This window comes from Hyla sarda, chromosome 10 (assembly GCF_029499605.1).
Source record: "Hyla sarda isolate aHylSar1 chromosome 10, aHylSar1.hap1, whole genome shotgun sequence".
In the NCBI taxonomy this organism is placed as follows: Eukaryota; Metazoa; Chordata; class Amphibia; order Anura; family Hylidae; genus Hyla; species Hyla sarda.
Genome location: NC_079198.1, coordinates 69,937,584 through 69,963,452, shown reverse-complemented (window position 1 = coordinate 69,963,452; position 25,869 = coordinate 69,937,584). Strand labels below are relative to the sequence as shown.

The 25,869-nt window shown below is 41.3% G+C and overlaps 1 protein-coding gene and 1 long non-coding RNA gene across 10 annotated transcripts in view; one reads left to right on the top strand and one right to left on the bottom strand.

The window, feature by feature from the left end:
* Window positions 1-16,238, top strand: part of LOC130293334 (uncharacterized) — a 33,180-nt gene extending 16,942 nt beyond the window's left edge. For both annotated transcript variants that reach the window (XR_008848179.1, XR_008848178.1), the window contains exons 2-3: window positions 13,321-13,364; window positions 15,739-16,238. This is a non-coding gene — a long non-coding RNA (uncharacterized LOC130293334). The remainder of the gene's footprint in view (window positions 1-13,320; window positions 13,365-15,738) is intronic.
* Window positions 16,239-22,520: 6,282 nt separating this feature from the next.
* PPP1R12C (protein phosphatase 1 regulatory subunit 12C) overlaps window positions 22,521-25,869 on the bottom strand; it is a 131,040-nt gene continuing 127,691 nt past the window's right edge. For all 8 annotated transcript variants that reach the window (XM_056541990.1, XM_056541986.1, XM_056541987.1 and 5 more), the window contains one exon: window positions 22,521-25,727. In XM_056541990.1, the coding sequence (XP_056397965.1) occupies window positions 25,641-25,727 (87 nt within the window). In that variant the 3' untranslated portion in view covers window positions 22,521-25,640. The remainder of the gene's footprint in view (window positions 25,728-25,869) is intronic.

Below are 25,869 nucleotides of genomic sequence, written 5' to 3'. Positions count from 1 at the left end.
TAAAAGGAGAAAATTTATACTTATATTTGTAGCCCAATTTCTTTCGAGTAAGCACATACCTCATATGTCTGTGTTAATTGTTCGGCGGGTGCAGTAGAGGGCTCAGAAGGGAAGGAGCGACAAGGGGATTTTGGAGAGTACGTTTTTCTGAAATGGTTTTAGGGGGGCATGTCACCTTTAGGAAGCCCCTAGGGTGTCAAAACAGCAAAACAAAAACACATGGCATACCATTTTGGAAACTAGACCCCTTGGGGAATGTAACAAGGGGTAAAGTGAACCTTAATACCCCACAGGGGTTTCACGACTTTTGCATATGTAAAAAAAGATATATATTTTTTACCTAAAATGCTTGGTTTCTCAAAAATTTGACATTTTTACAAAGGGTTAAAGCAGAAAATACCCCCCAAAATTTGAAGCCCAATTTCTCCCGATTCAGAAAACACCCCATATGGGGGTGAAAAGTGCTCTGCTGGCGCACTACAGGTCTCAGAAGAGAAGGAGTCACATTTGGCTTTTTGCAAGCAAATTTTGCTCTGGGGGCATGCCGCATTTAGGAAGCCCCTGTGGTGCCAGGACAGCAAAAAAAAACACATGGCATACCATTTTGTAAACTAGACCCCTTGGGGAATGTAACAAGGGGTAAAGTGAACCTTAATACCCCACAGGGGTTTCACGACTTTTGCATATGTAAAAAAAAATGTATATTTTTTACCTAAAATGCTTGGTTTCTCAAAAATTTTACATTTTTACAAAGGGTTAAAGCAGAAAATACCCCCCAAAATTTGAAGCCCAATTTCTCCCGATTCAGAAAACACCCCATATGGGGGTGAAAAGTGCTCTGTTGGCGCACTACAGGTCTCAGAAGAGAAGGAGTCACATTTGGCTTTTTGAAAGCAAATTTTGCTCTGGGGGCATGCCGCATTTAGGAAGCCCCTATGGTGCCAGGACCGCAAAAAAAACCCACATGGCATACCATTTTGGAAACTAGAGCCCTCGGGGAATGTAACAAGGGGTTAAGTGAACCTTAATACCCTACAGGTGTTTCACGACTTTTGCATATGTAAAAAAAAATAAAAAAATGTACCTAAAATGCTTGGTTTCCCAAAAAATTTACATTTATACAAAGGGTTAAAGCAGAAAATACCCCCCAAAATTTGAAGCCCAATTTCTCCCGAGTACGGCGATACCCCATATGTGACCCTTAACTGTTGCCTTGAAATACGACAGGGCTCCAAAGTGAGAGCGCCATGCGCATTTGAGGCCTAAATTAGGGATTGCATAGGGGTGGACATAGGGGTATTCTACGCCAGTGATTCCCAAACAGGGTGCCTCCAGCTGTTGCAAAACTCCCAGCATTCCTGGACAGTCAACGGCTGTCCGACAATACTGGGAGTTGTTGTTTTGCAACAGCTGGAGGCTCCGTTTTGGAAACCGTGGCGTACCAGACGTTTTTCATTTTTATTGGGGAGGGGAGGGGGGCTGTATAGGGGTATGTGTATATGTAGTGTTTTTTACTTTTTATTTTATTTTTTGTTAGTGTAGTGTAGTGTTTTTAGGGTACAGTCGCACGGGCGGGGGTTCACAGTAGTTTCTCGCTGGCAGTTTGAGCTGTTGCAGAAAATTTGCTGCAGCTCAAACTTGCAGCCCGATACCAGCAGATGCACCACTACAACTCCCAGCATGCACTTTAGCTGTTTGTGCAAGCTGGGAGTTGTAGTTACACAACAGCTGAAGGTACACTTTTCCATAGAAAGAATGTGCCTCCAGCTGTTGCAAAACCATAAGTCCCAGCATGCCCATAAGGGAATGCTGGGAGTTGTGGTGGTCTGCCTCCTGCTGTTGCATAACTACAGCTCCCAGCATGCCCTTTTTGCATGCTGGGAGCTGTTGCTAAGCAACAGCAGGAGGCTGTAACTCACCTCCTGCTGCTGCTCCATCGCTGGCTGTCCCTCGCCGCCGCCGTCGCTCCTGGGGCCCCGATCCCAACATTAACGCCGGGGATCGGGGTCCCCAGCACCCGGGGTCGTCTTCCCGCACCCGCTCACGCCCTCCGGAAGAGGGGCGGAGCGGGTGCGGGAGTGACACCCGCAGCAGGCGCCCTGATTGGTCGGCCGGTAATCCGGCCGACGAATCAGGGCGATCGTGAGGTGGCACCAGTGCCACCTCACCCCTGCAGGCTCTGGCTGTTCGGGGCCGTCAGAGACGGCCCCGAACAGCCAGTAATTCCGGGTCACCGGGTCACTGGAGACCCGATTGACCCGGAATCGCCGCAGATCGCTGGACTGAATTGTCCAGCGATCTGCGGCGATCGCCGACATGGGGGGGCATAATGACCCCCCTGGGCGATATGCCGGGATGCCTGCTGAAAGATTTCAGCAGGCATCCGGCTCCGGTCCCCAACCGGCTAGCGGTGGGGACCGGAATTCCCACGGGCGTATGGATACGCCCTGCGTCCTTAAGGACTCGGGATGCAGGGCGTATCCATACGCCCTGCGTCCTTAAGAGGTTAAGGCTCACTTAATTCCTTGTTACGTTCCTCAAGGGGTCTAGTTTCTAAAATGGTATTTTTTTTTTTTTGCTGTTCTGGCACCATAGGGGCTTCTCAAATGCAACATGCACCCCAAGCAAAATTTGCTCTCAAAAAGCCAAATATGACTCCTTCTCTTCTGAGCATTGTAGTTCGCCCGTAGTGCACTTCAGGTCAACTTATGGGGTACCTCCATACTCAGAAGAAATGGGGTTACACACATTTTATTAAAAAAAATTTTTTTTTTCCATATGCAAGTCGTGAAACCCCTGTGGGGTATTAAGGCTCACTTAATTCCTTGTTACATTACTCAAGGGGTCTAGTTTCCAAAATGGTATGCCATATGGGGGTTATTTTGCTGTTCTGGCACCATAGGGGCTTCCTAAATGCGACATGCCCCCCTAGCAAAATTTGCTCTCAAAAAGCCAAATATGACTCCTCCTCTTCTGAGCATTGTAATTCGCCCATAGTGCACTTCAGGTCAACTTATGGGGTACCTCCATACTCAGAAGAGATGGGGTTACAAATTTTGGGGGGTATTTTCTGCTATTAACCCTTGCAAAAATGTGAAATTTGGGGGGAAACACACATTTTTGTGAATTTTTTTTTTTTTTTTTACATATGCAAAAGTCGTGAAACACCTGTGGGGTATTAAGGCTCACTTAATTCCTTGTTACGTTCCCCGAGGGGTCTAGTTTCCAAAATGGTATGGCATGTGTTTTTTTTTTTTTTGCTGTTCTGGCACCATAGGGGCTTCCTAAATGCAACATGCCCCCCAAAAACCATATCAGAAAAAGTACTCTCCAAAATCCCCTTGTCGCTCCTTCGCTTCTGAGCCCTCTACTGCGCCTGCCGAACAATTTACATAGACATATAAGGTATGTGCTTACTCGAGAGAAATTGGGCTACAAATACAAGTATAAAGTTTCTCCTTTTACCCCTTGTAAAAATTCAAAAATTGGGTCTACAAGAACATGCGAGTGTAAAAAATGAAGATTGTGAATATTTTCCTTCACTTTGCTGCTATTCCTGTGAAACACCTAAAGGGTTAAAACGCTGACTGAATGTCATTTTGAATACTTTGGGGGCTGCAGTTTTTATAATGGGGTCATTTGTGGGGTATTTCTAAGATGAAGACCCTTCAAATCCACTTCAAACCTGAACTGGTCCCTGAAAAATAGTGAGTTTGGAAATTTTGTGAAACATTGGAAAATTGCTGCTGAACTTTGAAGCCCTCTGGTGTCTTCCAAAAGTAAAAACACGTCAATTTTATGATGCAAACATAAACTAGACATATTGCATATGTGAATAAAAAATTTTTTTTATTTGGAATATCCATTTCCCTTACAAGCAGAGAGCTTCAAAGTTAGAAAAATGCAACATTTTCAAATTTTTCATCACATTTTGGGATTTTTCACCAAGGAAGGATGCAAATTACCAAAAAATTTTACCACTATGTTAAAGTAGAATATGTCACGAAAAAACAGTCTCAGAATCAGAATGATGACTAAAAGCATCCCAGAGTTATTAATCTTTAAAGTGACAGTGGTCAGATGTGCAAAAAATGGCCGGGTCCTAAGGTGTAAAATGGTTGGGTCCTTAAGGGGTTAAATAGATTACTTCATGTTAAAATGAGATGGAATTTCACTTTTTAGTACAAAGATCATGTACATGGCCACATACAATCATGTTATAGAACAGAAAGATCTGAACAGATGATGTATATCATTGTGGGAAAAAATTCAGTATAACTTCTAACTCATTGGTTGAACTCCCTGCTATCTCCATTCTTAGGAGTCCAGTGGACATTGTCATGCAATGATAGGACCTCAATCAATAGTTTCAAGCTACACTGAATCTTTTTCCCACAAAGATATAAAGTATTTTCAGGGTGACAGGTTCCCTTTAAGAGCTTACCATAGATGGATGTATTGAGGGTTATATATGAACTGTATGCATTGGTTCCCCCTAGTGGTGACTAAATTCAACCAGAATTTTATCGGTGGCTATGTATAAGATCTCTGTACTGAAAACTGCAATCCGATCTCCTTTTAACATGAAATAACCTATTTAAATTAGAAGAAAGCAAAATGGACACGGAAATTAACGCTCCCTCAAATCCTGGTCTAATATATATGAAGAGCTTTTCTTCTGGCATCCATAGAAGACCATCCTTATCACTGTGATCTCGGTCTCATTGCATAAAATGAGCTCCATTACAAGTTTATAGAGCTTGCCTTGTGCAGTGAGATGGAAAAAAACAGGAAGCTGGGGAGTGATGCGCATAACAATGTGCTTCCCCCTCTTGTTTTAAGGATTGTGGGGAACTGAACATTCACACCATGACTGATCAAAACTTTTGACACGTCAAGCAATTTTTTCTAATGAAATGTATATACTACACCAGTAGAATGCCCAGAATAAACAATCTCACTGCACAATACATCCATAGTAGAGTGCTCACAATAAACAACACTGACAACTAAGTGCCCATAAAAAATACTGCCAGCAGAGTGCTCAAAATAAAAAATACTACTAGTAGAATGCTCACATTAAACAGTACTGGCAGCAGAGTGCTCACAATAAACAATACTGCAAGCAGCAGAAGGGCATCCTACCTAATCATGGCCAGCAGACTACCTCCTAATAAACTCATATGTAAACAAATAAGCTACACTACTGTGGTGTCCCAGCACCAAAGGCTGTCCTGTGGCTTCGGACTTTCTCAGGCATACCGGCAGCACAGGTGTTGGGCCCACTGAGGGACTGATTATTGTTTCTATTATGTTCCAGCACTTTACCAGAGGTTTAATATTTTTCCATAAATATCATGGTATCATGATATATATGTTATTTATGTATGTTGTGTACCTTTAAGAGTAGAGCAGTGCAAACCCATGTGACCCTGTATGCCCAATAGGAACCCCTAAATTCTTGGCCATATAGTGTAGTGGGGGAAGAAGTTGCCCCAGTTCAGTTCAGTCTAGTCCAGTGCTAGTCACTGTGGGAGCAGAGCACAAGTGTGGTAAAGGTGTGGAGAAGATCTAAGGGAAGGCCCAGAACAAATCTACTTTATTCAGTCATTCTGCAAAAATCACCCGCAAGGTGGAAGTTCGTGCCCTGGTGGAGAAAGCTACAGGACCTTGACAGAACCCTAGCTACCTGGATCAATCTTTAATCTCTTTTCAACTCAGTATCAATTGATTGGGTGAAAGCACCACAAGTCCCAAGCAAGGCAACAGGGCTCCCTAAGGGTTACACTGCATCTTCTCCACTCTGCACCATACTGTGTGTGTATCAACATCTGCACCCAGCTCAGTAAAGACAGTTATCTGTAACCTGACGTCGGTGTGTTCCTTTACCCCCGTGTCTGTCCCAGGAGAAGCTGTCTCTAGCCTTGGACCATGTATAGGCTAACGGTGCCCTGGCGTCACAAAGTGATAAGGTATTTCCTAGCACCCTGGTGGCTACCACACTACCAGCATAGTGCACCCTTGCAAACAGTGCCTCCGTTCACTAGGAGGAACTGACTGCATACAGATCCTATTGAAGTTAGTCGGAGAAATATAAGAAAAAGATAATGCAGCTTGTTTCCCATAATGGCAGCTCCCAGCAGCATTTTGCTGAAGATTTGCCAGCTTTTTTGGGAAACTGGTTGATCATTCCATTTCAGGGTGTCTCATACAATCTGTTAAAATAGGGAAGTATGCTTTAAGTCCTGAGGTCATAGAAAAAAACATGAACAATAACGTGATGGAAAGGCTTATTGGTGAATAAATTAAACAAGGAAATTGCTTTATTTTTCATTAACGCTCTTCAAAGATTACACCAAGGACGCGTCTTACTCTTTATAAAAGGTAACTTGACCTTTACTGTAAAAAAACTCTCATACAACCAAGTCAAGGGTACATAGAGAGGCAGACTGTATACAGAAAGTAGCCATTAATAACTTAATATACAATACAGATGAGATTATGGGACTTATCAGGGTAACCTTGTACAGCTTTATATAGAGACTGAACAGGGACTAATCTCTGGTGTATGATGAAGTCATGAAATCAATGCTGTTACATTTCAGGAATGTACATGTGATCACGCTAAAGTGTAAAACACAAAGCAGACATAAACACCCTATACATACTCCTTATTATGTACAATGAACACTGTGAGCTATGCCATATTCTATTACCTGCTCCTATGTAATAATATAGAATTGGCATTTTAACCTCTTTTGCGCATCATAACTTGAGACCACATCGACTTAAAGTACATGTTTGCAGATCTATGCTGATCTGTGGACATGCTCAAGCCCAGAATCAGCATGTCCATCTCACTGGAAACATGCTTGTGTCATCTATGCCTTACACTGGGGGCAAGTGGGTTAGTTCCAGTACAGTACTTATCTTTTTTCACATCATTTCTGTCTATAATTGAGAAAAAAAGTCAGTACGGTTTTCCAAAAAGCTCTGGCAAAACCATTAAAGGGGTACTCCGGTGCTCCAGCGTTCTGAACATTTTGTTCAGAACGCTCAGAGCCTGTGATCGTGATGTCACATTAACACCCCCTTCATTCATGTCTGTGGGAGGGGGCGTGTTGTCAACACACACCCCCCCCCCCCCCATAGACATGAATGGAGGGGGCCTGGCGTAAGGTCATGAGGGGCGTGGCTGTGACATTACAACCACTGCCGCAGGAACCTGGCGTTTGTTTACAACAAACATTAGACATCGTATCCCCTATATTTTGGATAGGGGATAAGATGTCTGGCAGCAGAGTACCCCTTTAAGTGTGAAGAAGCACAGAGTGTGTTTTGTAACCATCAAGCATTTGTAGCATTGTTGTGAGGTTTGGTTCACATCATGTTTTTCCTATCTGTTGCACATCTTCATTTTAATGCATGAAAACATTGGCCCATATTTGCGTTTTACAACTTAATTTACAAGGGAAGGAATTCACACAAAAACGTATATGATTTTTATGTAAGAAAAATCTATGGAAACATAACAATAACTGTATCTACATGGTTCTTGTTATTGTTAATTGGTCCTACACATTGGCTTGGAGGAATTTTAGTCCATTCCTCCAAACCCAATTTCCATTTGCCTTAGGTCCTTCCACAACATTTCTGTTGGGTTAAGGTCAAGACTTTGACTAGTCCATCCCACAACATAAATGTTATTCTTGTTTAACCATTCTTTGGGAGAATGACTTGTGTTTAGGGTTGTTGTCTTGCTGCATGACCCATGTTCGTTAGATTCATCTCACAGACAGTGATTGTCTTGACATTTTCAAAGAGCCGTCCTGGCCCAGATGTAGCAAAACAGGCCCAAACCATGATACTACCTCCACTGTGGTGGTATGAAGTGTTTATGCTGACATGAAGTGTTTTTCTTTCTCAATACATAATGCTTCTCAATTAAAACAAAAAGCTCTATTTTGGTTTTATGCATCCATAAAACATTGTACAAATGGCCTTCTGGCTTGTCTAGGTAATCTTTAGCAAACTGCAGAGGGGCAGCAATGTTCTTTCTTGGAGAGCATGAGCTTTCTCCTTAAAATCCTGCCATGCATACCAGTATTGTTCATTGTCCTCCTGTAGACTCATGAAGATTAACAAAGGACCTTTGTTGTGTAAAGGTTCCGTTGGGTTCCTTTGTGACTTTGCAGACTATTATACACTTAGCTCTTGGTGTGATCATTGCTGGTCGACCATTCTTTGGGAGAGTAATAATTGCCTTGACTTCAATTTGTATACAATCCGTCTGATTGTGGATTGGTCTAAACTTTAGAGATACTGTAAAGACAAAAGGAAGAACAAAAGGCATGTGCCGCTTGCCTAGACCGTATGAGATGAGGAAAACAAAAACACCACAAAGGATGGTTCCTTACCAGATGATGTTGTACTCAGAGCACATTATCTTAGTAGGCATGAATAGTAATGAAAATCTGGGTCTGCAGCCTCTCGGTTCCTCCGGATAATACAGCTGCACAATGGTACAATGCAGATTCAAAGAGCCAACATGTCAACCAGGAAGAATGGAACCTCTTCTTGGCGCTTCTCCCAATGTAAAGCAATGAAGCAAATATTAAAAAAAAATAATATATAACAGCTTTATTGTAAAAATACAACGTGCATTGCATTTTTACAATAAATCCCTTATATTCATTTTTTACATTGGCTTCATCGCTTTACATTGGGAGATGTGCCGAGGCGACGGCACACATTGACACGTTGGCTCTTTGAATCTAAACTTTATAGATGGTTTTGTAACCTTTTCCAGCCTGATGAACATCAACAACTCTAAAGTTCGCAGAGTGCTCCTTTGTTCACGTCATATTACATATCCATAAACATACACTGTATTGTAAAAATATGACTGACAGATCCCTGCTCTTTAAAGGGGTACTCGGGTGGAAAACCTTTTTATTTATTTATTTTTTCAAATCAACTGGTGCTAGAATGCTAAACAGATTTGTAAATTACCTCTATTAAAAAACTTTTCATACTTATCAGCTGCTGTATACTACAGAGGAAATTGTGAAGTTCTTTTCAGTCTGACCACAATGCTCTCTGCTGACACCGCTGTCTGTATCAGGAACTATCCAGAGCAGGAGCAAATCCCATAGCAAACCTCTCCTGCTCCGGACAGTTTCTGACATGGACAGAGGTGTCAGCAGAGAGCACTGTGGTCAGACGGAAAAGAACTTCACAATTTCCTCTGTAGTATACAGCAGCTGATAAGTACTGGAAGGATTAAGATTTTTTATTAGAAGTAATTTACAAAATCTGTATAACTTTCAGGCACCTTTTGATAAAAAATAAAAATGTTTTCCCACTAAAGTACCCCTTTAAATAAAACCGTTCACCAGTTCACACTGGATTGTCATCCTATTGATTGAAACCCCTGACTCTAACTTCACCTTCAAATATCTGCTAGTTCTACTTTTGCCACTTTTCCTCAATAAACAAATGACCAAGCCTAATATTTTGGCTTTGTTTGACTTTGTTCAAGACTTGTGTAAAAATCTGATGTGGTTTTAGGTCAAATTTATGTAGAAATATAATATCATTCTATGTATTTAAAAGCTACTGACCTCTAGGTTATCTATGAAAGTACACAAGTGACCAATTATATTACTGACGATTAATGTGCCTCATTTGTTGTTAATAGATCAATTGAAAAGCTAATTGTGAGCCACATCAATGTCGGACCTCACTTTTAGCTGAATAGGCACAAATCCCCACAGACACACTACAAAATTATGTTGAAATCCTTTGTAGAAGAACAGAGGCTGTAACAGCTTCATAAGGCTAAGTTTCCACTTGGTTTTTTTCTGGCAGTTTTTGGATATCTGCCACTGCAGTTTTTGAGCCAAGGCCAAAAGTTTATTCAAAAGGAATAGGACATATAATGGAACGACTTACACTTCTCCTCCCTTGTGGATCCACTTCTGACTTTGGCTCAAAAACTGCAGTGGCAGATATCCAAAAACTGACAGAAAAAAAAAAAAACAAGTGGAAATTTAGCCTAAGGAAGCTTAGCTCCATACTAAAGAGGTTATACAGTTTCTAAAAACTTAACCCCTACCTGCAGGATAGGGAATAAAGTATCAGATTTAGGGGGGTTTACAGCACGGACCCCCAGTGATCTCCCACTCTCCTCATGAATGGAGGTGTCAACCACTGCACAAAGCAGTGACCGGCGCACCCCCTGCGTGTATCTCTATGGGAGTTCTGGAGATACAGTGTTCGGGTATCCCCCGCTCTCCCATAGAGATGCATGAAGGGGTTGTAGTCGCCGCACTTCATTCTTACATAGAGCCGCGGGGCTGGGTGGGAGATCGAGGAGGGTCCCAGCAGTCACCCCCTTTGATCTGACACGTATTCCCTATCTTGTGGATAGGGGATACGTTTTTATATACTGGTTAACTACTTTAATGTCCATGGTTTTGGTATGGATGTCCAACAAGCTCCCATTGTTGTAAGGGTCAGGTGTTCACATTAGTCACATCTGGTCTGGAACATGTATTTTGTAAAAGCTGAAAATCTCACATAGCAGAGTAATTGCCTGTACAGATTCTCAGGTGGTTCATGACAACTACTGTGCTCAGGACCTAAATGTGCCGTCATATTGGATTTGACCCTTTAATCCATAGATTGGCAGGGAATTGGAAAGGTATATCTGTGGTTGGGGGCATCTTGCTTCCAGGAAAAAGAGGATTTTCACATGAGACTGATGGGTCACTTTACTGGCACGGAAACTCCAAGAATAGTTGCTGCAGTAAGTCCGTTCATTGCACAAATAAATACAAGTCTTATGTAAAGGTAATTGATACTTCCAATAAATCCATCTCGGCACCTCCACCCTTATTTTGCTTAGGAGATCTACATATTTTAGCTGACTACTAATGGATGAACCACAATAAAGGTATTGTGAGAACAGAAAACAGGTCCATGTGAATCATCTGATGGCCGATACATCTGACATCATTAATATTTGCCTGCAATTGCTGATGTAATGATCGTTTGCCAGGAACTGGAAGCACCATAGTCATGCAGAGCAAATAGTGATATCCATAGGACTAGATTATGATGCCTGGTCACTACTAACAAGATTATTACTATAATATTGCCTCATATGTATAATATAACTGCTATAACACTGCCTCATATGTACAGTCCTATACCCAACATCATACTACTCCCTATAAGCCTCTATACTACTTACAAAAATATACCTACAATAGCACTGACTCCTAGCAATATAACTGATCTTAATACCCCTGTATACTGAAATATATACTTACTATGATATTGCGCCTATAAACAGAATGTTAACTACTATCATACTGCTTCTATCTATAATAATAACTACTATTATACTGCTTCTATCTATAATAATATAACTACTATCATACTGCTTCTATCTATAATAATATAACTACTATTATACTGCTTCTATCTATAATAATATAACTACTATTATACTGCTTCTATCTATAATAATATAACTGCTATTATACTGCTTCTATCTATAATAATATAACTGCTATTATACTGCTTCTATCTATAATAATATAACTACTATTATACTGCTTCTATCTATAATAATATAACTGCTATCATACTGCTTCTATCTATAATAATATAACTACTATTATACTGCTTCTATCTATAAGAATATAACTACTATCATACTGACTCTATTTATAAGAATATAACTACTATTATACTGCTTCTATCTATAATAATATAACTACTATTATACTGCTTCTATCTATAATAATATAACTACTATCATACTGCTTCTATGTATAATAATATAACTACTATTATACTGCTTCTATCTATAATAATATAACTACTATCATACTGCTTCTATCTATAATAATATAACTACTATTATACTGACACTATTTATAATAATATAACTACTATCATACTGCTTCTAGCTATAATAATATAACTACTATTATACTGCTTCTATCTATAATAATATAACTACTATTATACTGCTTCTATCTATAATAATATAACTACTATTATACTGACACTATTTATAATAATATAACTACTATCATACTGCTTCTATCTATAAGAATATAACTGCTACCATACTGCTTCTATCTATAATAATATAACTGCTACCATACTGCTTCTATCTATAATAATATAACTACTATTATACTGCTTCTATCTATAATAATATAACTGCTATCATACTGCTTCTATCTATAAGAATATAACTACTATTATAGCAAAGTGAGAAAAAGGTTGCTTCTGCACTCACCCTTCTTGCGCTGTGTCACTGAGTTAGTCCATGTACGGCCGGCCGCTGTACGGGAGATGATACGGAGAGATCGCTGCAGCCGGAGCTGAGCGGTGACAGCTACGAGCTCGTTTCGCGGTTAAAACCGCTTCTTCGGGAGGCCCGAAGAAGCGGTTTTAACCGCGAAACGAGCTCGTAGCTGTCACCGCTCAGCTCCGGCTGCAGCGATCTCTCCGTATCATCTCCCGTACAGCGGCCGGCCGTACATGGACTAACTCAGTGACACAGCGCAAGAAGGGTGAGTGCAGAAGCAACCTTTTTCTCACTTTGCTATTTTGGACATTGTTCTCTCCTGCTTTTTTGCACCACCCCGCTCCATACCTCCGACATCCCCCGTTACAGTGTTCACACTCCCGGATATTGTGGGTGACCGCGGTGCGGTCCTATCTCTCTATCTCCCCTCCACAATAACTACTATTATACTGCCCCTATTTATAAGAATATAACTACTATCATACTGCTTCTATCTATAATAATATAACTACTATTATACTGCCCCTATTTATAAGAATATAACTGCTATCATACTGCTTCTATCTATAATAATATAACTACTATTATACTGCCCCTATTTATAACAATATAACTACTATCAATCTGGAGTCCAACAGCTGGGACCCTCACTGATCCCGAGAACAAAGGACAATTTTTCCAGAAATAAATGGAGCAGCACCCATATGTGGTCAGCCCTTCACTCATTCTCTATGGGGCTTCCTATCATTGCCAAACTTAGCTTGGATAGGCTACATCTTTGGATAACCCCTTTAAGAAAGAGTGCACTGAAGGAAGATGGCTATTTGCTTAAACACTGTGACTGTGTAAACAGCATAGCACTGTAAGCATCCACAGCCCGGTACTATTATGGGAATACCTCTAATACATTTGATATATCTGTCGCTGTCTGTGCACTTCACCTCTAAATATATACTATAACTTTCTAATGATAGTCTGTTTTCTCTTAGTACTAACAGAAGCATATTTATGGCGTATGGAGACCTGCGCACTGGTAGGACAGATTGATTTTTTAATATGATTTATTAAAAAGTGAACTAGTTAATTACCTTTGACCCCCCCCCCCCCCCCGTATAAGTGCAGCCTGCATCCCAAACCGTCTGTTATTTAGCAAGAATTAGAAAAAAAGGAAGGGATTTTGTGTTCTGCTTTTAGGACTTAGGGAAAACAGTTTATTGTTAGCTATCAATGCTTCCCTTATTGTCTAACCAGCCGTACAGTTATGGGGATTTAACAAGCAGTAACCGAATCGGGAAGGCTCTCTTATAAAATGGAATTCCAAATAGACCACCTAAAGGCAGTTTTTTCCCCAAAATTCGAGCATCCAATCTGTAATGAAAGTTGACTGAGCTCAAATAGGCTGCACTACAAACCTGGCACAGTCAAATCAGACTTCAACTGCCCAGGAATTAGGGACAAAACAGGTAGACTAGACTTTGGCAAAAGAAGGGGAGGTTATAGGTTTTGTGAAAACGAGACACCCTAACAGCTTCTTTGCTCCATCAACTTAAAGTTGGTTTAGAAGTTTTGTTTGAGACACTTATTGCTGTCTACAAGCAGAATGAGATTATCTCCTCTTCAAGATCCCATAAGCTGCCATGAGAGTTGCTCCTCCATTGAGGAAGAGTTGGGACATACACGAGTTCATGTAGAGAGGACCTGATTAATGTTCCTGAATGTAAAAACTTTTGTGGGGGGGGGGGGGGGGGGTGAAAGTGGGTAATACATCTGCGAGGTGGGTCTGAAGCCTGTGTTCTTCTTGCTACATCAGTTCAGAAAGCTGTGTTTAGGTCTTCTTGTTGATCGATGCTTTACACCGATAGCCCACTAGACTCTAGAAGGGACTGGTCAACCTCCATGCCATCTATGACTAAGGCCCGGTAGGGCGGAAATGCGTCAGAGGGGGAGGTTTTACCTTGAGTATGTCGGATTGCACCTTATCTTGTATTGCCTGGATTTTAATGGCTTAAATAAAAATAATCTTGAAGACGGTGAAGGAGGACTAATTGCACGGGGGGAGGGGAGCACTATCCACTATACTTTTTTCTAACCTCCATGTCATGTTGAATCTCTGATCTAGGCAGTGCAGAACCTAGTTTCTTCAGGGCATTTAACTCTAAGGGAAATCTCCAATATTGCCTTCAACTCATCTACAGAATTGGGTAAACCATGACCTTCTTGGCCAAAACGGTATGATGGCAATTACTATGGCCTTGTCTTGCCTGATCTGCTTCAATACCCTGGGTATCATGGAAATTAGAGGAAATGTATTAGTTTGAACCCCCATGGTAAGGTCATAGGGGGACATTAATCATTAGCTTTGCAACACTTCAATGTTCTAAATGTCCCTGCAGATTTTGCACAATTGCAATTTTTAGCGCAATTTGTGATAGAGCATCTTTTTAATTTATTTTCTGTCTGTCCACGGTGCTCTCTACTGCCACCTCTGTCCATGTCAGGAACTGTCCAGAGCAGGATAGGTTTGCTACGGGGAATTGTTCCTGCTCTGGACAGTTCCTGACATGGAAAGAGGTGTCACCAGAGAGCACCACAATTCACAATTTCCTCTGTAGTATACAGCAGCTGATAAGTACTGGAAGGATTAAGATTTTTTTTTTTAATAGAAGTAATTTACAAATCTAACTTTCTGGCACCATATGATTTAAACAAAATAATGTTTTCCACTGGAGTACCCCTTTAAGCCTTACATACCTCTTAACACACACAAGACCCAAAGCACTTGTCCTGAAGTTGTGCGTGGTATCGCTATTTGTTTTACTGTCATTACAGACACATTTTAATACCACACACAACCTGAAAACAGATGATGTGCTGTTTTTAGAAGATATTAGCTCTATTCATGGATGACCCCTTTAAGACTAGCCTTAATCAAATCTGCAACAACAAAAAAGTCCCTAAAGAGTTTAAGGGTACAGAAAATGACCCATTTAAGCTTTGCTGCTGCAAAAGATTTAGTAGGGAAACGTACCTTCCTGTATAGCACTATTAAAGCATGTTCCGATTCTCTCATGGAAAAAAAATGTCAGTCCGGATAAAAATGTAATTGATAAGATAGAATTAGAAATATGTTGTCTGCATATAGTAACATAAGCTGTTGCAGGTAAAATGAATGTTATTTCCTTCTTACAAACCTGAGTATGACCATCCAATTCTTCTGTAAGGTTAAATAGTATGACCGAGCACTGAGTGATCCTTCCACTACACAATACTATGATGCACACTCCTTATTGATGGTTAGATAACATTATCACCATGAAGATGATATTCATCTGCACATTTCATTGTTTTGCTCGTATACATCTTTTCTGGTTGGTTAAGTTTATATGTTTATTCCCTGTTCCTGCCAGTTGTGCCAGATATCCAGCATGACAGAGAATTGCAGAAGTCCTAAAGAAAAAGACCAGTCAGCACTAAATATGGAGTTTTAACATAAATTTGATGTATTTGTCAATAAAAGTTTAAAAAAACTGAAAACTGAAGCAGCGAACTTTAAACCAAGAAGTGCCAGTCTAACAATAATACAGTTGTGGCCAAAGTTTTGAGAGATTTCCATCCAATATGCAGGGGTTTAGCTCAAAGTGGCATGCCCTTTCCTTGCACCAAAATAATGCCTGCAGGCAGACAGTATGTGTAGCGTAAACCTGGCGCAGATTTGTGTATGCTTAAGATGCACCTGATCTATCGAGAGCCTAGGGGGCTAGCTCTAAATTCAGTGAGGCTGACACAGGCTGGCTTTTATATAAGACCAGCATATAAAATGTTGGTCTTTGTAGGGGTAGGCGATATATCTGTTCATTCCGAATACCAAAATTTTTGGCTGCACGATATGATTTTTTTCCCATACTGCAATACCAGTTTGGCCCCTCCCCCATGGGAATGAATTATCAGCCCAGATCAGGGAACTAATCACACATGACCCGCGAGCGGTGCACTGCCCCCCCCCCCCCCCCCCAAAATCATGTGACCCGCCAGCGCTGTTCCGCTCCCCCCCACCAAATCATGTGACCCCCCCCAATTAATGATGAGCCCAGCGGGGGTACTACTCACATATGTCACCCGCAAACACTGCCCTCCTCCTCTTTGTTGGGGGCCGCCGGCGCTGGAACTCACTGTATGCCAGTGGTCTCCAATAGAGATGAGCGAACTTACAGTAAATTCGATTTGTCACGAACTTCCCGGCTCGGCAGTTGATGGTTTATCTTGCATAAATTAGTTCAGCTTTCAGGAGCTCCGGTGGGCTGGAAAAGATGGATACAGTCCTAGGAAAGAGTCTCCTAGGACTGTATCCACCTTTTCCAGCCCACCGGAGCACCTGAAAGCTGAACTAATTTATGCAGGATAAGTCAGCAACCACCGAGCCGAGAAGTTCGTGACGAATCGAATTTACTGTACGTTCGCTCATCTCTAGTCTCCAACCTGCGGACCTCCAGGTGTTGCAAAACTACAACTCCCAGCATGCCCGGACAGCCAACGGCTGTCCAGGCATGCTGGGAGTTGTAGTTTTGCAACAGCTGGACGTCCGCTGATTTGAGAACACTGCTGTATGCTGTATCCCTATGCCCGGGCTGCAAAAGATAGAGAAAATAAACTTTAACTTACCTACGTCGGCCTTACACTGGGGACTAGAACGTCGGACAGCCGTCAGCCTATCACTGGCCACAGCGCTGTTCCACCCCGGCTGAGCCAGCTTCTTACATGACAGTGGGCTCAGCCTATCACTGGCCAGGGCGGGACATCGCTGTGGCCAGTGATAGGCTGACGGCTGTCCGATGTTCTAGTCCCCAGTGTAAGGCCGACGTAGGTAAGTTAAAGTTTATTTTCTCTATCTTTTGCAGCCCGGGCATAGGGATACAGCGTACAGCAGTGGTCTCCAACCTGCGGACCTCCAGCTGTTGCAAAACTACAACTCCCAACATGCCCGCAACATCTGGAGGTCCACAGGTTGGAGACCACTGGCGTACAGTGAGTTCCAGCGCCAGCGGCCCCCAACAAAGAGGAGGAGGACAGTGTTTGCGGGTGACATATGTGAGTAGTACCCCGCTGGGCTGATAATTGGGGGGGGGGAGCAGAACAGCGCTGGCAGGTAACATGATTTGGTGGGGGGAGCAGAAGAGGGCTGGCGGGTAACATGATTGGGGGGGGGGAGCAGAAGAGCACTCGCGGGTCACATGATTTGGGGTGGGGTGACCATTATATACCGTGGAACCGCCATAAGTTACAAAAATACGGTGATACATATTTGGTCATACCGCCCAGCTCTAGGTCTTTGTATGCCTCCATATAAAATTGAGACCTACAAAAAGAGATTACAAAGTTCTAACAGAGAGCTGAAGCACCTCTGATGGCAATATCACGACAGTCAGCAAGTTTTTTGGGAAATAAGTAAGGGCATGGCAGTATAGGGCTTTTGCCTTGGATCCGTACATACCTGATAAGGTAACTCACTACTCCAGAGCTGAGATTCAGAAATGAAAAAGGATATGCAATTTAGGCTTTGGAGCCCACTGGGCAATACCCTTGGCTAAGGTAGAGGTGGGGATTATGGTGCAGCCTAGTGGCGGACAATCAGTAGGGTAGAGGAGGTGACAGCACACAAAAGGAAAGGAACTAGCTTTTGGGGAGGCCAAACTGTGCTTGGCTCCAGCAGCAGAAGGTAACACTAAGGGTGCGCCAAAGCCTAATATGCACATATTTATAAACGGATATATCTGTGGTGTTGGGGTCAATTAAAGGGTACCTTTCATTAAAAAAAAAAACTTTTGATATATTATAGATAAATGTATGCAGAATAACTTTCCAATAGCATGTTATAAAAAAATATGCTTCTGATTAATTTTCCACTTTAAAAAAAAAAAAAAAAAAAACATGACCACTAGGGGTCTCCCTAAAAGGCCTGGCCGCAAGCCTTTTTTTTTTTTTTTTTTTTAAATATAGATTTCAGACTCATGCTGGAGTCCTAAATCTCAGACTGCAGCCAGGACACAGACAAGCTCAGCGCTGCACCCTGGCAGGGAGCAGTGCTGAGCTTGTCTGTCCTGGCTGCAGTCTGAGATTTAGGACTCCAGCATGAGTCTGAAATCTATAAAAAAAAAAAAAAATAGTAATTTGTGGCGAGGAACGGTTGGGACCCCTAGTGGTAATTTTTTTAAAGTGGAAAATTAAATAGAAAGAAGCATATTATTTAATAACATGCTATTCGAAAGTTATTCTGCATACATTAATCTATAATATAGCAAAAGTTTTTTTGATGAAAAGTACCCTTTAAATAATGAGGGAAGGGGATGATTGAGGCTCCAATACAGCAATGTTTTTTATTAAAGCCTAAAAACCAGTATACAGGACAGCTTTAAAAGGGAATCTATCAGCAGTACCACCTACACTAACCTATAATATTTAATATAATATATATATATATATATATATATATATATATATATATATATATATATATATATATATATATATATATATATATATATATATATATACACACACACACACACACACACACACAGGTAATGGGGGTGACACTGAGGACAATGGCACTTACTGTTTTTCCTAATGGGTGCCTTCATTATTCTTTGCAAGACAAGGAGCCTGGTGCAGAGTGACATCCAGCTGGCATTCTCATAGTAAATGCCCTGTTCCCCTGTACAAAGCCTTCTCTGCTGCAGAATGGAGCTCCACTTAGCATCTAGACCCCTCTTTTTTACAAGCAGAGTTGAGCGCCATACTAAAGCAGAGGAGGATCAGCATAAGGGAGGAGGGAGTTACTATGAGGATGCCAGTCAGATGCCACTCGGAAACACTGTGTGCACAAAGCTCCTTCATTTGCATGCAAAAAAAAAAAAAAAAAAAGAATAACAGCAGAACAGAGGCACCGATCAGGAAACTGTAAGTACTATTGTAATCAGCATCACCCACACTACACGCCTATACCAATGGATTAGAGCGGGTGATGCGGACTACAAATTCCCTTTTAAGTGTCCTGTCCAGAAATCAAATACATTTGATTAGTCAGGTTCTGGGTATTCAAAACCCTACCGACCATTAGTTGTGCGCTTCATCTCTCAGACTGCACTGGTCGCATCTCTGGACTGAGATTGCAGCAAACGTTTGACACATCTTTGCAATATATCAAAAGTTTTGTGGAAATTCTGGGATGACACCTTTGTCAGTGCTAACCAATGCAAACTAAAAAGGTGGAAAGCAAAAGAAAAACCTGACTTTGTGGTGGTTGTTCTGGAACGGAAGCAAAACAAGCGAAGACAAAACTAACACATGTTAACATATATATATAGTTTTTAATTTTTTAGCTCATTTTCTTTTCATGTGCTTCACCCCCTTTCAGTGTGACAAGTGCATGCAATGCATTAGATATTTGTACTGCACACCCATGTAGAACCTGAGGGACAGGAGATCGCAGCTGTATCTGCTGTAACAAATACATTATATATATATTTATATATTTCTCTGGAAAAAAAAACAAAAAAAAAAACAAGAACAAAAAAAAAACAAAAAAAAAACCTCATGCATATTGCACATTTCAACATTATGTATATAAAATAATTTTCCTTATATACAAATACAAGTCATTTAGTTGAATTTTACTTTGCCGGTTTTGTTTAGTCATTGAACTGGCATGGCACAGTTTACAACCAGAAGATACATATAAGCAGTGACCACCTTTGTGGGTTATACCTTGGCATAGAGAAGGCAGAGTTGGCAGTAATGGTGGTGGGAAAAGAATATATAAGCAGATCCATCATGCAGTTAAGTCCTATACCACATTCATTTTCGTTACTTGGGTGACTTTATACGAGGCCTTACTGAAGTGAATAGACTAAACCTATTTATTTCTTGCTTCATTAATTTAGCCCTTGTTTTTGGATACATTGGGCATATCCATATTAAAGCTACCGATTCTACCCATTTACATTGCCCAATAAAGTCTTTATACATTGCTGCTCCCTCTTTGTTCGAATAGGCGAGAATAGTTCACCAAAAGCAGTACGTGATCTACAGACACCACCGAGAGTCAATCCTGAAAGTTCCCCAGAACAGTGTCATCAGGGTAATCGCTGATGGAGGACACAAAGCAGAAGAGGTTCATGATATGAGGCCTTAGAGGTAGCAAGAACACAGTGCTTCACTTCAAAGTCTTAAAGGGGTACACCTGTGGATTTTTTTTTTTTTTTTTTTTAAATCAACTGATGCCAGAAAGCTAAACAGATTTGTAAATTACTTCTATTAAAAAAATCTTAATCCTTCCAGTACTTCTTAGTGGCTGTATACTACAGAGGAAATTATTTTCTGTCACGACCACAGTGCTCCCTGTTGACACCTCTGTCCATTTTAGGAACTGTCCAGAGCAGGAGAAAATCACCATAGCAAGCATATGCTGCTCGGGACAGTTCCTAAAATGGACAGAAGTGTCAGCAGAGAGCACTGTGGTCGTGACAGAAAAGAAATCCAAAAAGAAAAGAATTTCTTCTGTAGTATACAGCAGCTAATAAGTACTGGAAGGATTATTAATTTTTTATAGAAGTAATTTACAAATCTGTTTAACTTTCTGCCACCAGTTGATAAAAAAAAAATAAAAAAAAATAAAAGGTTTTCCACCGGAGTACCCCTATAAAGGACAACAGAACGACTGAGGATAAAGGATGTTAGCTCCATGTAAACCACACTGCTTGAGTCAAAAGGTGCCAGCCATGCCAGTGTGTTACGGTCCGTTGACATGCATCATGACCTATAGCAGTGTTTCCCAAACCAGGGTGCCTCCAGCTGTTGCAAAACTACAGCTCCCAGTATGCCCGGACAGCCGAAGGCTGTCCGGGCATACTGGGAGCTGTAGTTTTGCAACAGCTGGAGGCACCCTGGTTTGGGAAAACCCAACCTATAGCATATAGGGTATGTGGTCAACTTGTCTTTCATGTTTTAGAAAACTAACCCCATGATCTTCAACATGTGGCTCTCCCAGCGGTCTCAAAACTACAACTCCAAGTATGCCTTGACAGATGCACGCCGTTTTCACAGACCACAGCTTTAGCCTGAAGGGGTCCACAAAATATCCTTCATGCAGAAATTGCTACATCCTCATCACCCTGTTCATATCCGCTTGGCTAAATTTGTTATGTCTACAGGGGGTGAGCTATTATTGGATACTTTGGGGGCTGCTCATTCTTGTAAAAAATACAAGAGAAGGTTCATGACTGTAAGGAGGGACCTAGTATAAATCCTTGTTCGGATGGGTTCACACTGCGTTTTTGCAATACAGTTCTCATATACATTTTCAATTGAAAACCGTATGCATTGCCTCTCCATTGAAAACCGTATGCCAAAAGATGCATCAGTTTTGCATCTAGTACGGTTTTGTCCATTTTTTTCCCCTGTACCCAAAACCTTAGCCTACCACGGTTTTTTGTCTGGGTAAAAAAAAAACAAAAAAACAAAAAAAAACGTATTGAAACCGTATACGGTTCCTTTAACATGGGAGTGAATGAGAGCTGAATGTGCGTACGGTTCCATCCGGTTTGCACAATACGGTTTATGAGTATGCAACTGCGCAATGCATACCTAATGGAATGAAAAGTTAAAAACGTGTATATGTGTATTTTTTTTTTAAACGGATGCAACCTGAAGTCACTTTTCAAACCGTATACAGGTTAAAATTTGCACATAATTTCTGATACAGTTTAGTCCGGTTTTGAGGAATCTGTTTTTCATCAAAAACGTGAAATGGGAACTGTATTGCAAAAACGTGGTGTGAATGCAGCCCTAGAAAGCTGCATATTGGGTTGGTCAGGTTTGTCTTTCTAAATAGACTCAATACAGCAGCCTATACTATTCTGTTAGACAAGTGGTATCGCAGCTCACCTTCTTAGCCTGAACCCTGCGCACCGGACGGTGTGAACCAACACCGGAAGGCAAATACAAGAAAATAGGAGTCCAGCGCAGGTTCTTGTGCAATATGAACTAAATCTTTATTTTCACCACGACAGAGCAGGATACAAGTGACGCGTTTCGGACGGTTTTACCAGCCTTACTCAGGCTAGTAAAACCGGCTGAAACGAGTCACTTGTATCCTGCTCTGTCGTGGTAAAAATAAAGATTTAGTTCTTCTTGCACAAGAACCTGCGCTGGACTCCTATTTTCTTCTATTTACACTATTCTGTTCTTGCAAAACAATATTTGATAAAACCAACCCTACTGCATGTGTGAACAAAGCCATACTATGTAAACATCATCTTTCTTTTGTGTGAAGGACAGACAGATCATGGGGTGGTGCCCGGTCCCATACACACAATCGGTGGCTCTATCCGCCAAGGGAAGTGATGTGCATGCAAAGCTAGGTGGGGTTTTCAGATTAAGTGGGAGGTTTATCAAGCTGTTTGGTTGCTAAGGGCAACAAAGAATCTTACTATAAAAGACAGCTAGATAAGTCTCTAACTGTATAAAGAAGAGTAATGCAACTTTCTAATAGGCCCCGTTCACACTACGGAATTGCTGCGGAATTTCCGGGCGGAATTCCGCGGTGTGAGCTTTAACATTAGTGTGAACGGGTCTCCACGAGACCCGTTCACACTGCGGAATTTCAGCGGCAAACATTTCCGCCGCTGAAAGTGTTCCGCGCAAAGAACGAACATGTTCATTCTTTGCGCGGATTCCGCGAGCAGACCATAGCCGTCAATGGTGATGGCTCAGTGCCCCGCGGCCCTAGCGCCGAAGAACCTTCGTCGGCGGCCGCCAGGCGGAATCTCCGCTCGCGGAATTCAGCCGTGAGAATTCCGTAGTGTGAACGGGGCCATATACGTTCTACTTTAATTCCCCACCATTCAAGGTCACTGCTTGCTGTCAGCCAGATGCATCCACCTCTCAGCTGTTAGCAGTATTAGGTCTGCATTGGTATACAGTTTAAGGATGTACAGAGGTTTCCATTCACTGATAGCAAGCAGAGAATTTGAAACAACAAGCAAATAATGTACCATTGTAAATTAGAAATTGCTGAATATTTCATTATACAAGAATTATGCTTTATTCACATAAAACTAGAAGACATCTAACTATATGAATGGATGAGAGAGCAGACAGTGCTGGGTGCAAGATACAAATCTTCTCTGCTCTTATGTGCTTCTATGATCTGGCCTAGTAGATCAGGATGCTATGAACTGCCAATGGGAGGCCATGTTTAGACAAGCATTACAGGTCTATTTTACCATTGTATTCTGTAATAAAAAGCAATTGCTGGGTAATTGAAGAGCTTTCTACAATCTATACTAGGACAACAGTGACATGGTTCCCTTTCACAAGGTCTGTAAGGTACGGATGCATAGTGATCGATCCCGGTGCAGATTATGACAGTGATATAAAACCATATTACAGTAAATACCATAAACCGACAAGATCCGCTCAACAGATCTAGACACACAACGTAAATACTGCAAACTCAACCTATATCACATCAATGTAATACTGATCCATCTAAACACTCAGAAGATAAGGACAAAAACATTCTCCATATGTGCTAATATAGCATCTGCTCATCTAAACAACAGGCGGATGTGCTTGGGTTGTACATACAGAACATGAACATATCAGATATAACCAAGATATAAGGATTCAGGCGGACAGGAAATCCTTCCCAGGACAGAAAGCAAACACCTATGATGGATCCAGGACAGCTAGCCGCTTGCCTACTCAGGAGACTTGCTTCAATTTATTTTAAAGCATTATCGAACCCCTGTCCCCTCTACCGTTCTTATTCAATACGTTCTCCAGGAACTAAATGAAAAACCTTACACTTAGTCACTACTCCCAGATACTTCACGAACACACAAAAGTCCTACAAAAGCAATATCCATCATACTAGATCTTTAGTGAGGCCAAGTCCAAGACTATGTATCTATGCTACCTTTAAAGGGGCAGTAATGCTGCTGGGTACTGGTGGTGATGGTAGAGTCACAGGAGCTGGCACAGTAAGTCTACTAAGCAAGTCATGCCTGGAGAAATGAGGAGTACCTGCCAATTTTAGCATATACATTGTAATACCCATATACACTTTTGGAGCAGGTTTCGTTAGACTTCTGCATTGTACAGTACCTCTGTTATTCCTCCTGGAAATCTATTCTACTCTGGTTATTACAAACTGTCACTGATCAATCAGAGCTAACTGTGGCAAACTGCAGGGCACCTCCTACTGACCGAGAATCATCCACTTGTACATTACCAGGAAGAATAAGAGCAATTCCACAACGCAGAATTGTCAACAAAATATGATCTAGCACTGCTACATTATGGGGAATACAAATATTTACTAAAACAGACAATGCAGTAGAACAGACAGGTCCTCTCCACAGCCTTGATTGAAGTCCAGAAACTCATAAAGCACAAGATGCAATTGATAAGTGTTTTACATGAGAGCAAATCCTAATATACAATTTAGACAATGCAGCATAAAGGCATAAACAGTGTAACTGTTAACAAGCTCTAAAACTTGTACTGCATACAAGTAAATTCAAGAATACATCAATACACACAAGTGTTCACCGTTGGAGGGGGTGAGTTACCTAAATCTTACAGCCACCATTTTTATTTAAAGATAGGGTTACCTAGCATGGAGGTGCAGACAATAAAGGTAACTGTGCATGATATTTATAGCATCGGAGCAGTTTAAACACTGCCCTCGGTTACTGCTGGATGGATACATTAGTTATTTTCTATAGACACATTAGGCTTGCTGGAGTGGATACAGAAGGGTTTATCACAGTTGTGGTACAACAGACGAAATGTCCAGTGGTTGCCCCATGGATTACACAGATGTTTGGTTATGACAAAGAATGAAGCCATTTGTTATGCCAAGAGAGGAAACTTCTTCGTTGGCATGACCTGATGCCAGTGCCATCACTTGGGGACAAGTGGATATACATACTAGTATATATTTATAGATTATACATGAAAAAAAAAAAATGGATAAAACTATTTCATAAACTAGGATGTTAGATTTCCGTGACGTTCGCAGACAGGGAGCTGGCTCTGAAAGTCTGGCTCCAGTGTGTGCAGCACAATGTCCAACACTGTCTTTTCTGATCCCAATGCAGCTTTTCTCTGCGGTAACTGCCAAATCTGGGAAGACTGCGTTTCTTGCCAAGTAGACTTGTAGGACTGCTTTTGGCCTATATAGGCTGAAGGTTTGTGTCAGGTTGTGCAGTGTCTGAATCATGATCCCCTGCCCTTTTTACTTGCTGCTTCACTTGGACAGTTTGCTGATCACTCGTATCAGAGCTGCATTCTCATCCTTCAGTCTTTGATTGTCTGCCTTCAAATCAGAGAGGACCTTCAAAAAATAAGATTATGCATAATGTAAAGATTTTCAGTGACTGCTATAGGTCTTTTCTGTTCCTCTAGGCATTTTATACCTCTTCCCTGAGAGGTATAAAATGTAAACCGTAACGCAAGTTCCCTAACAATAGGGGGGC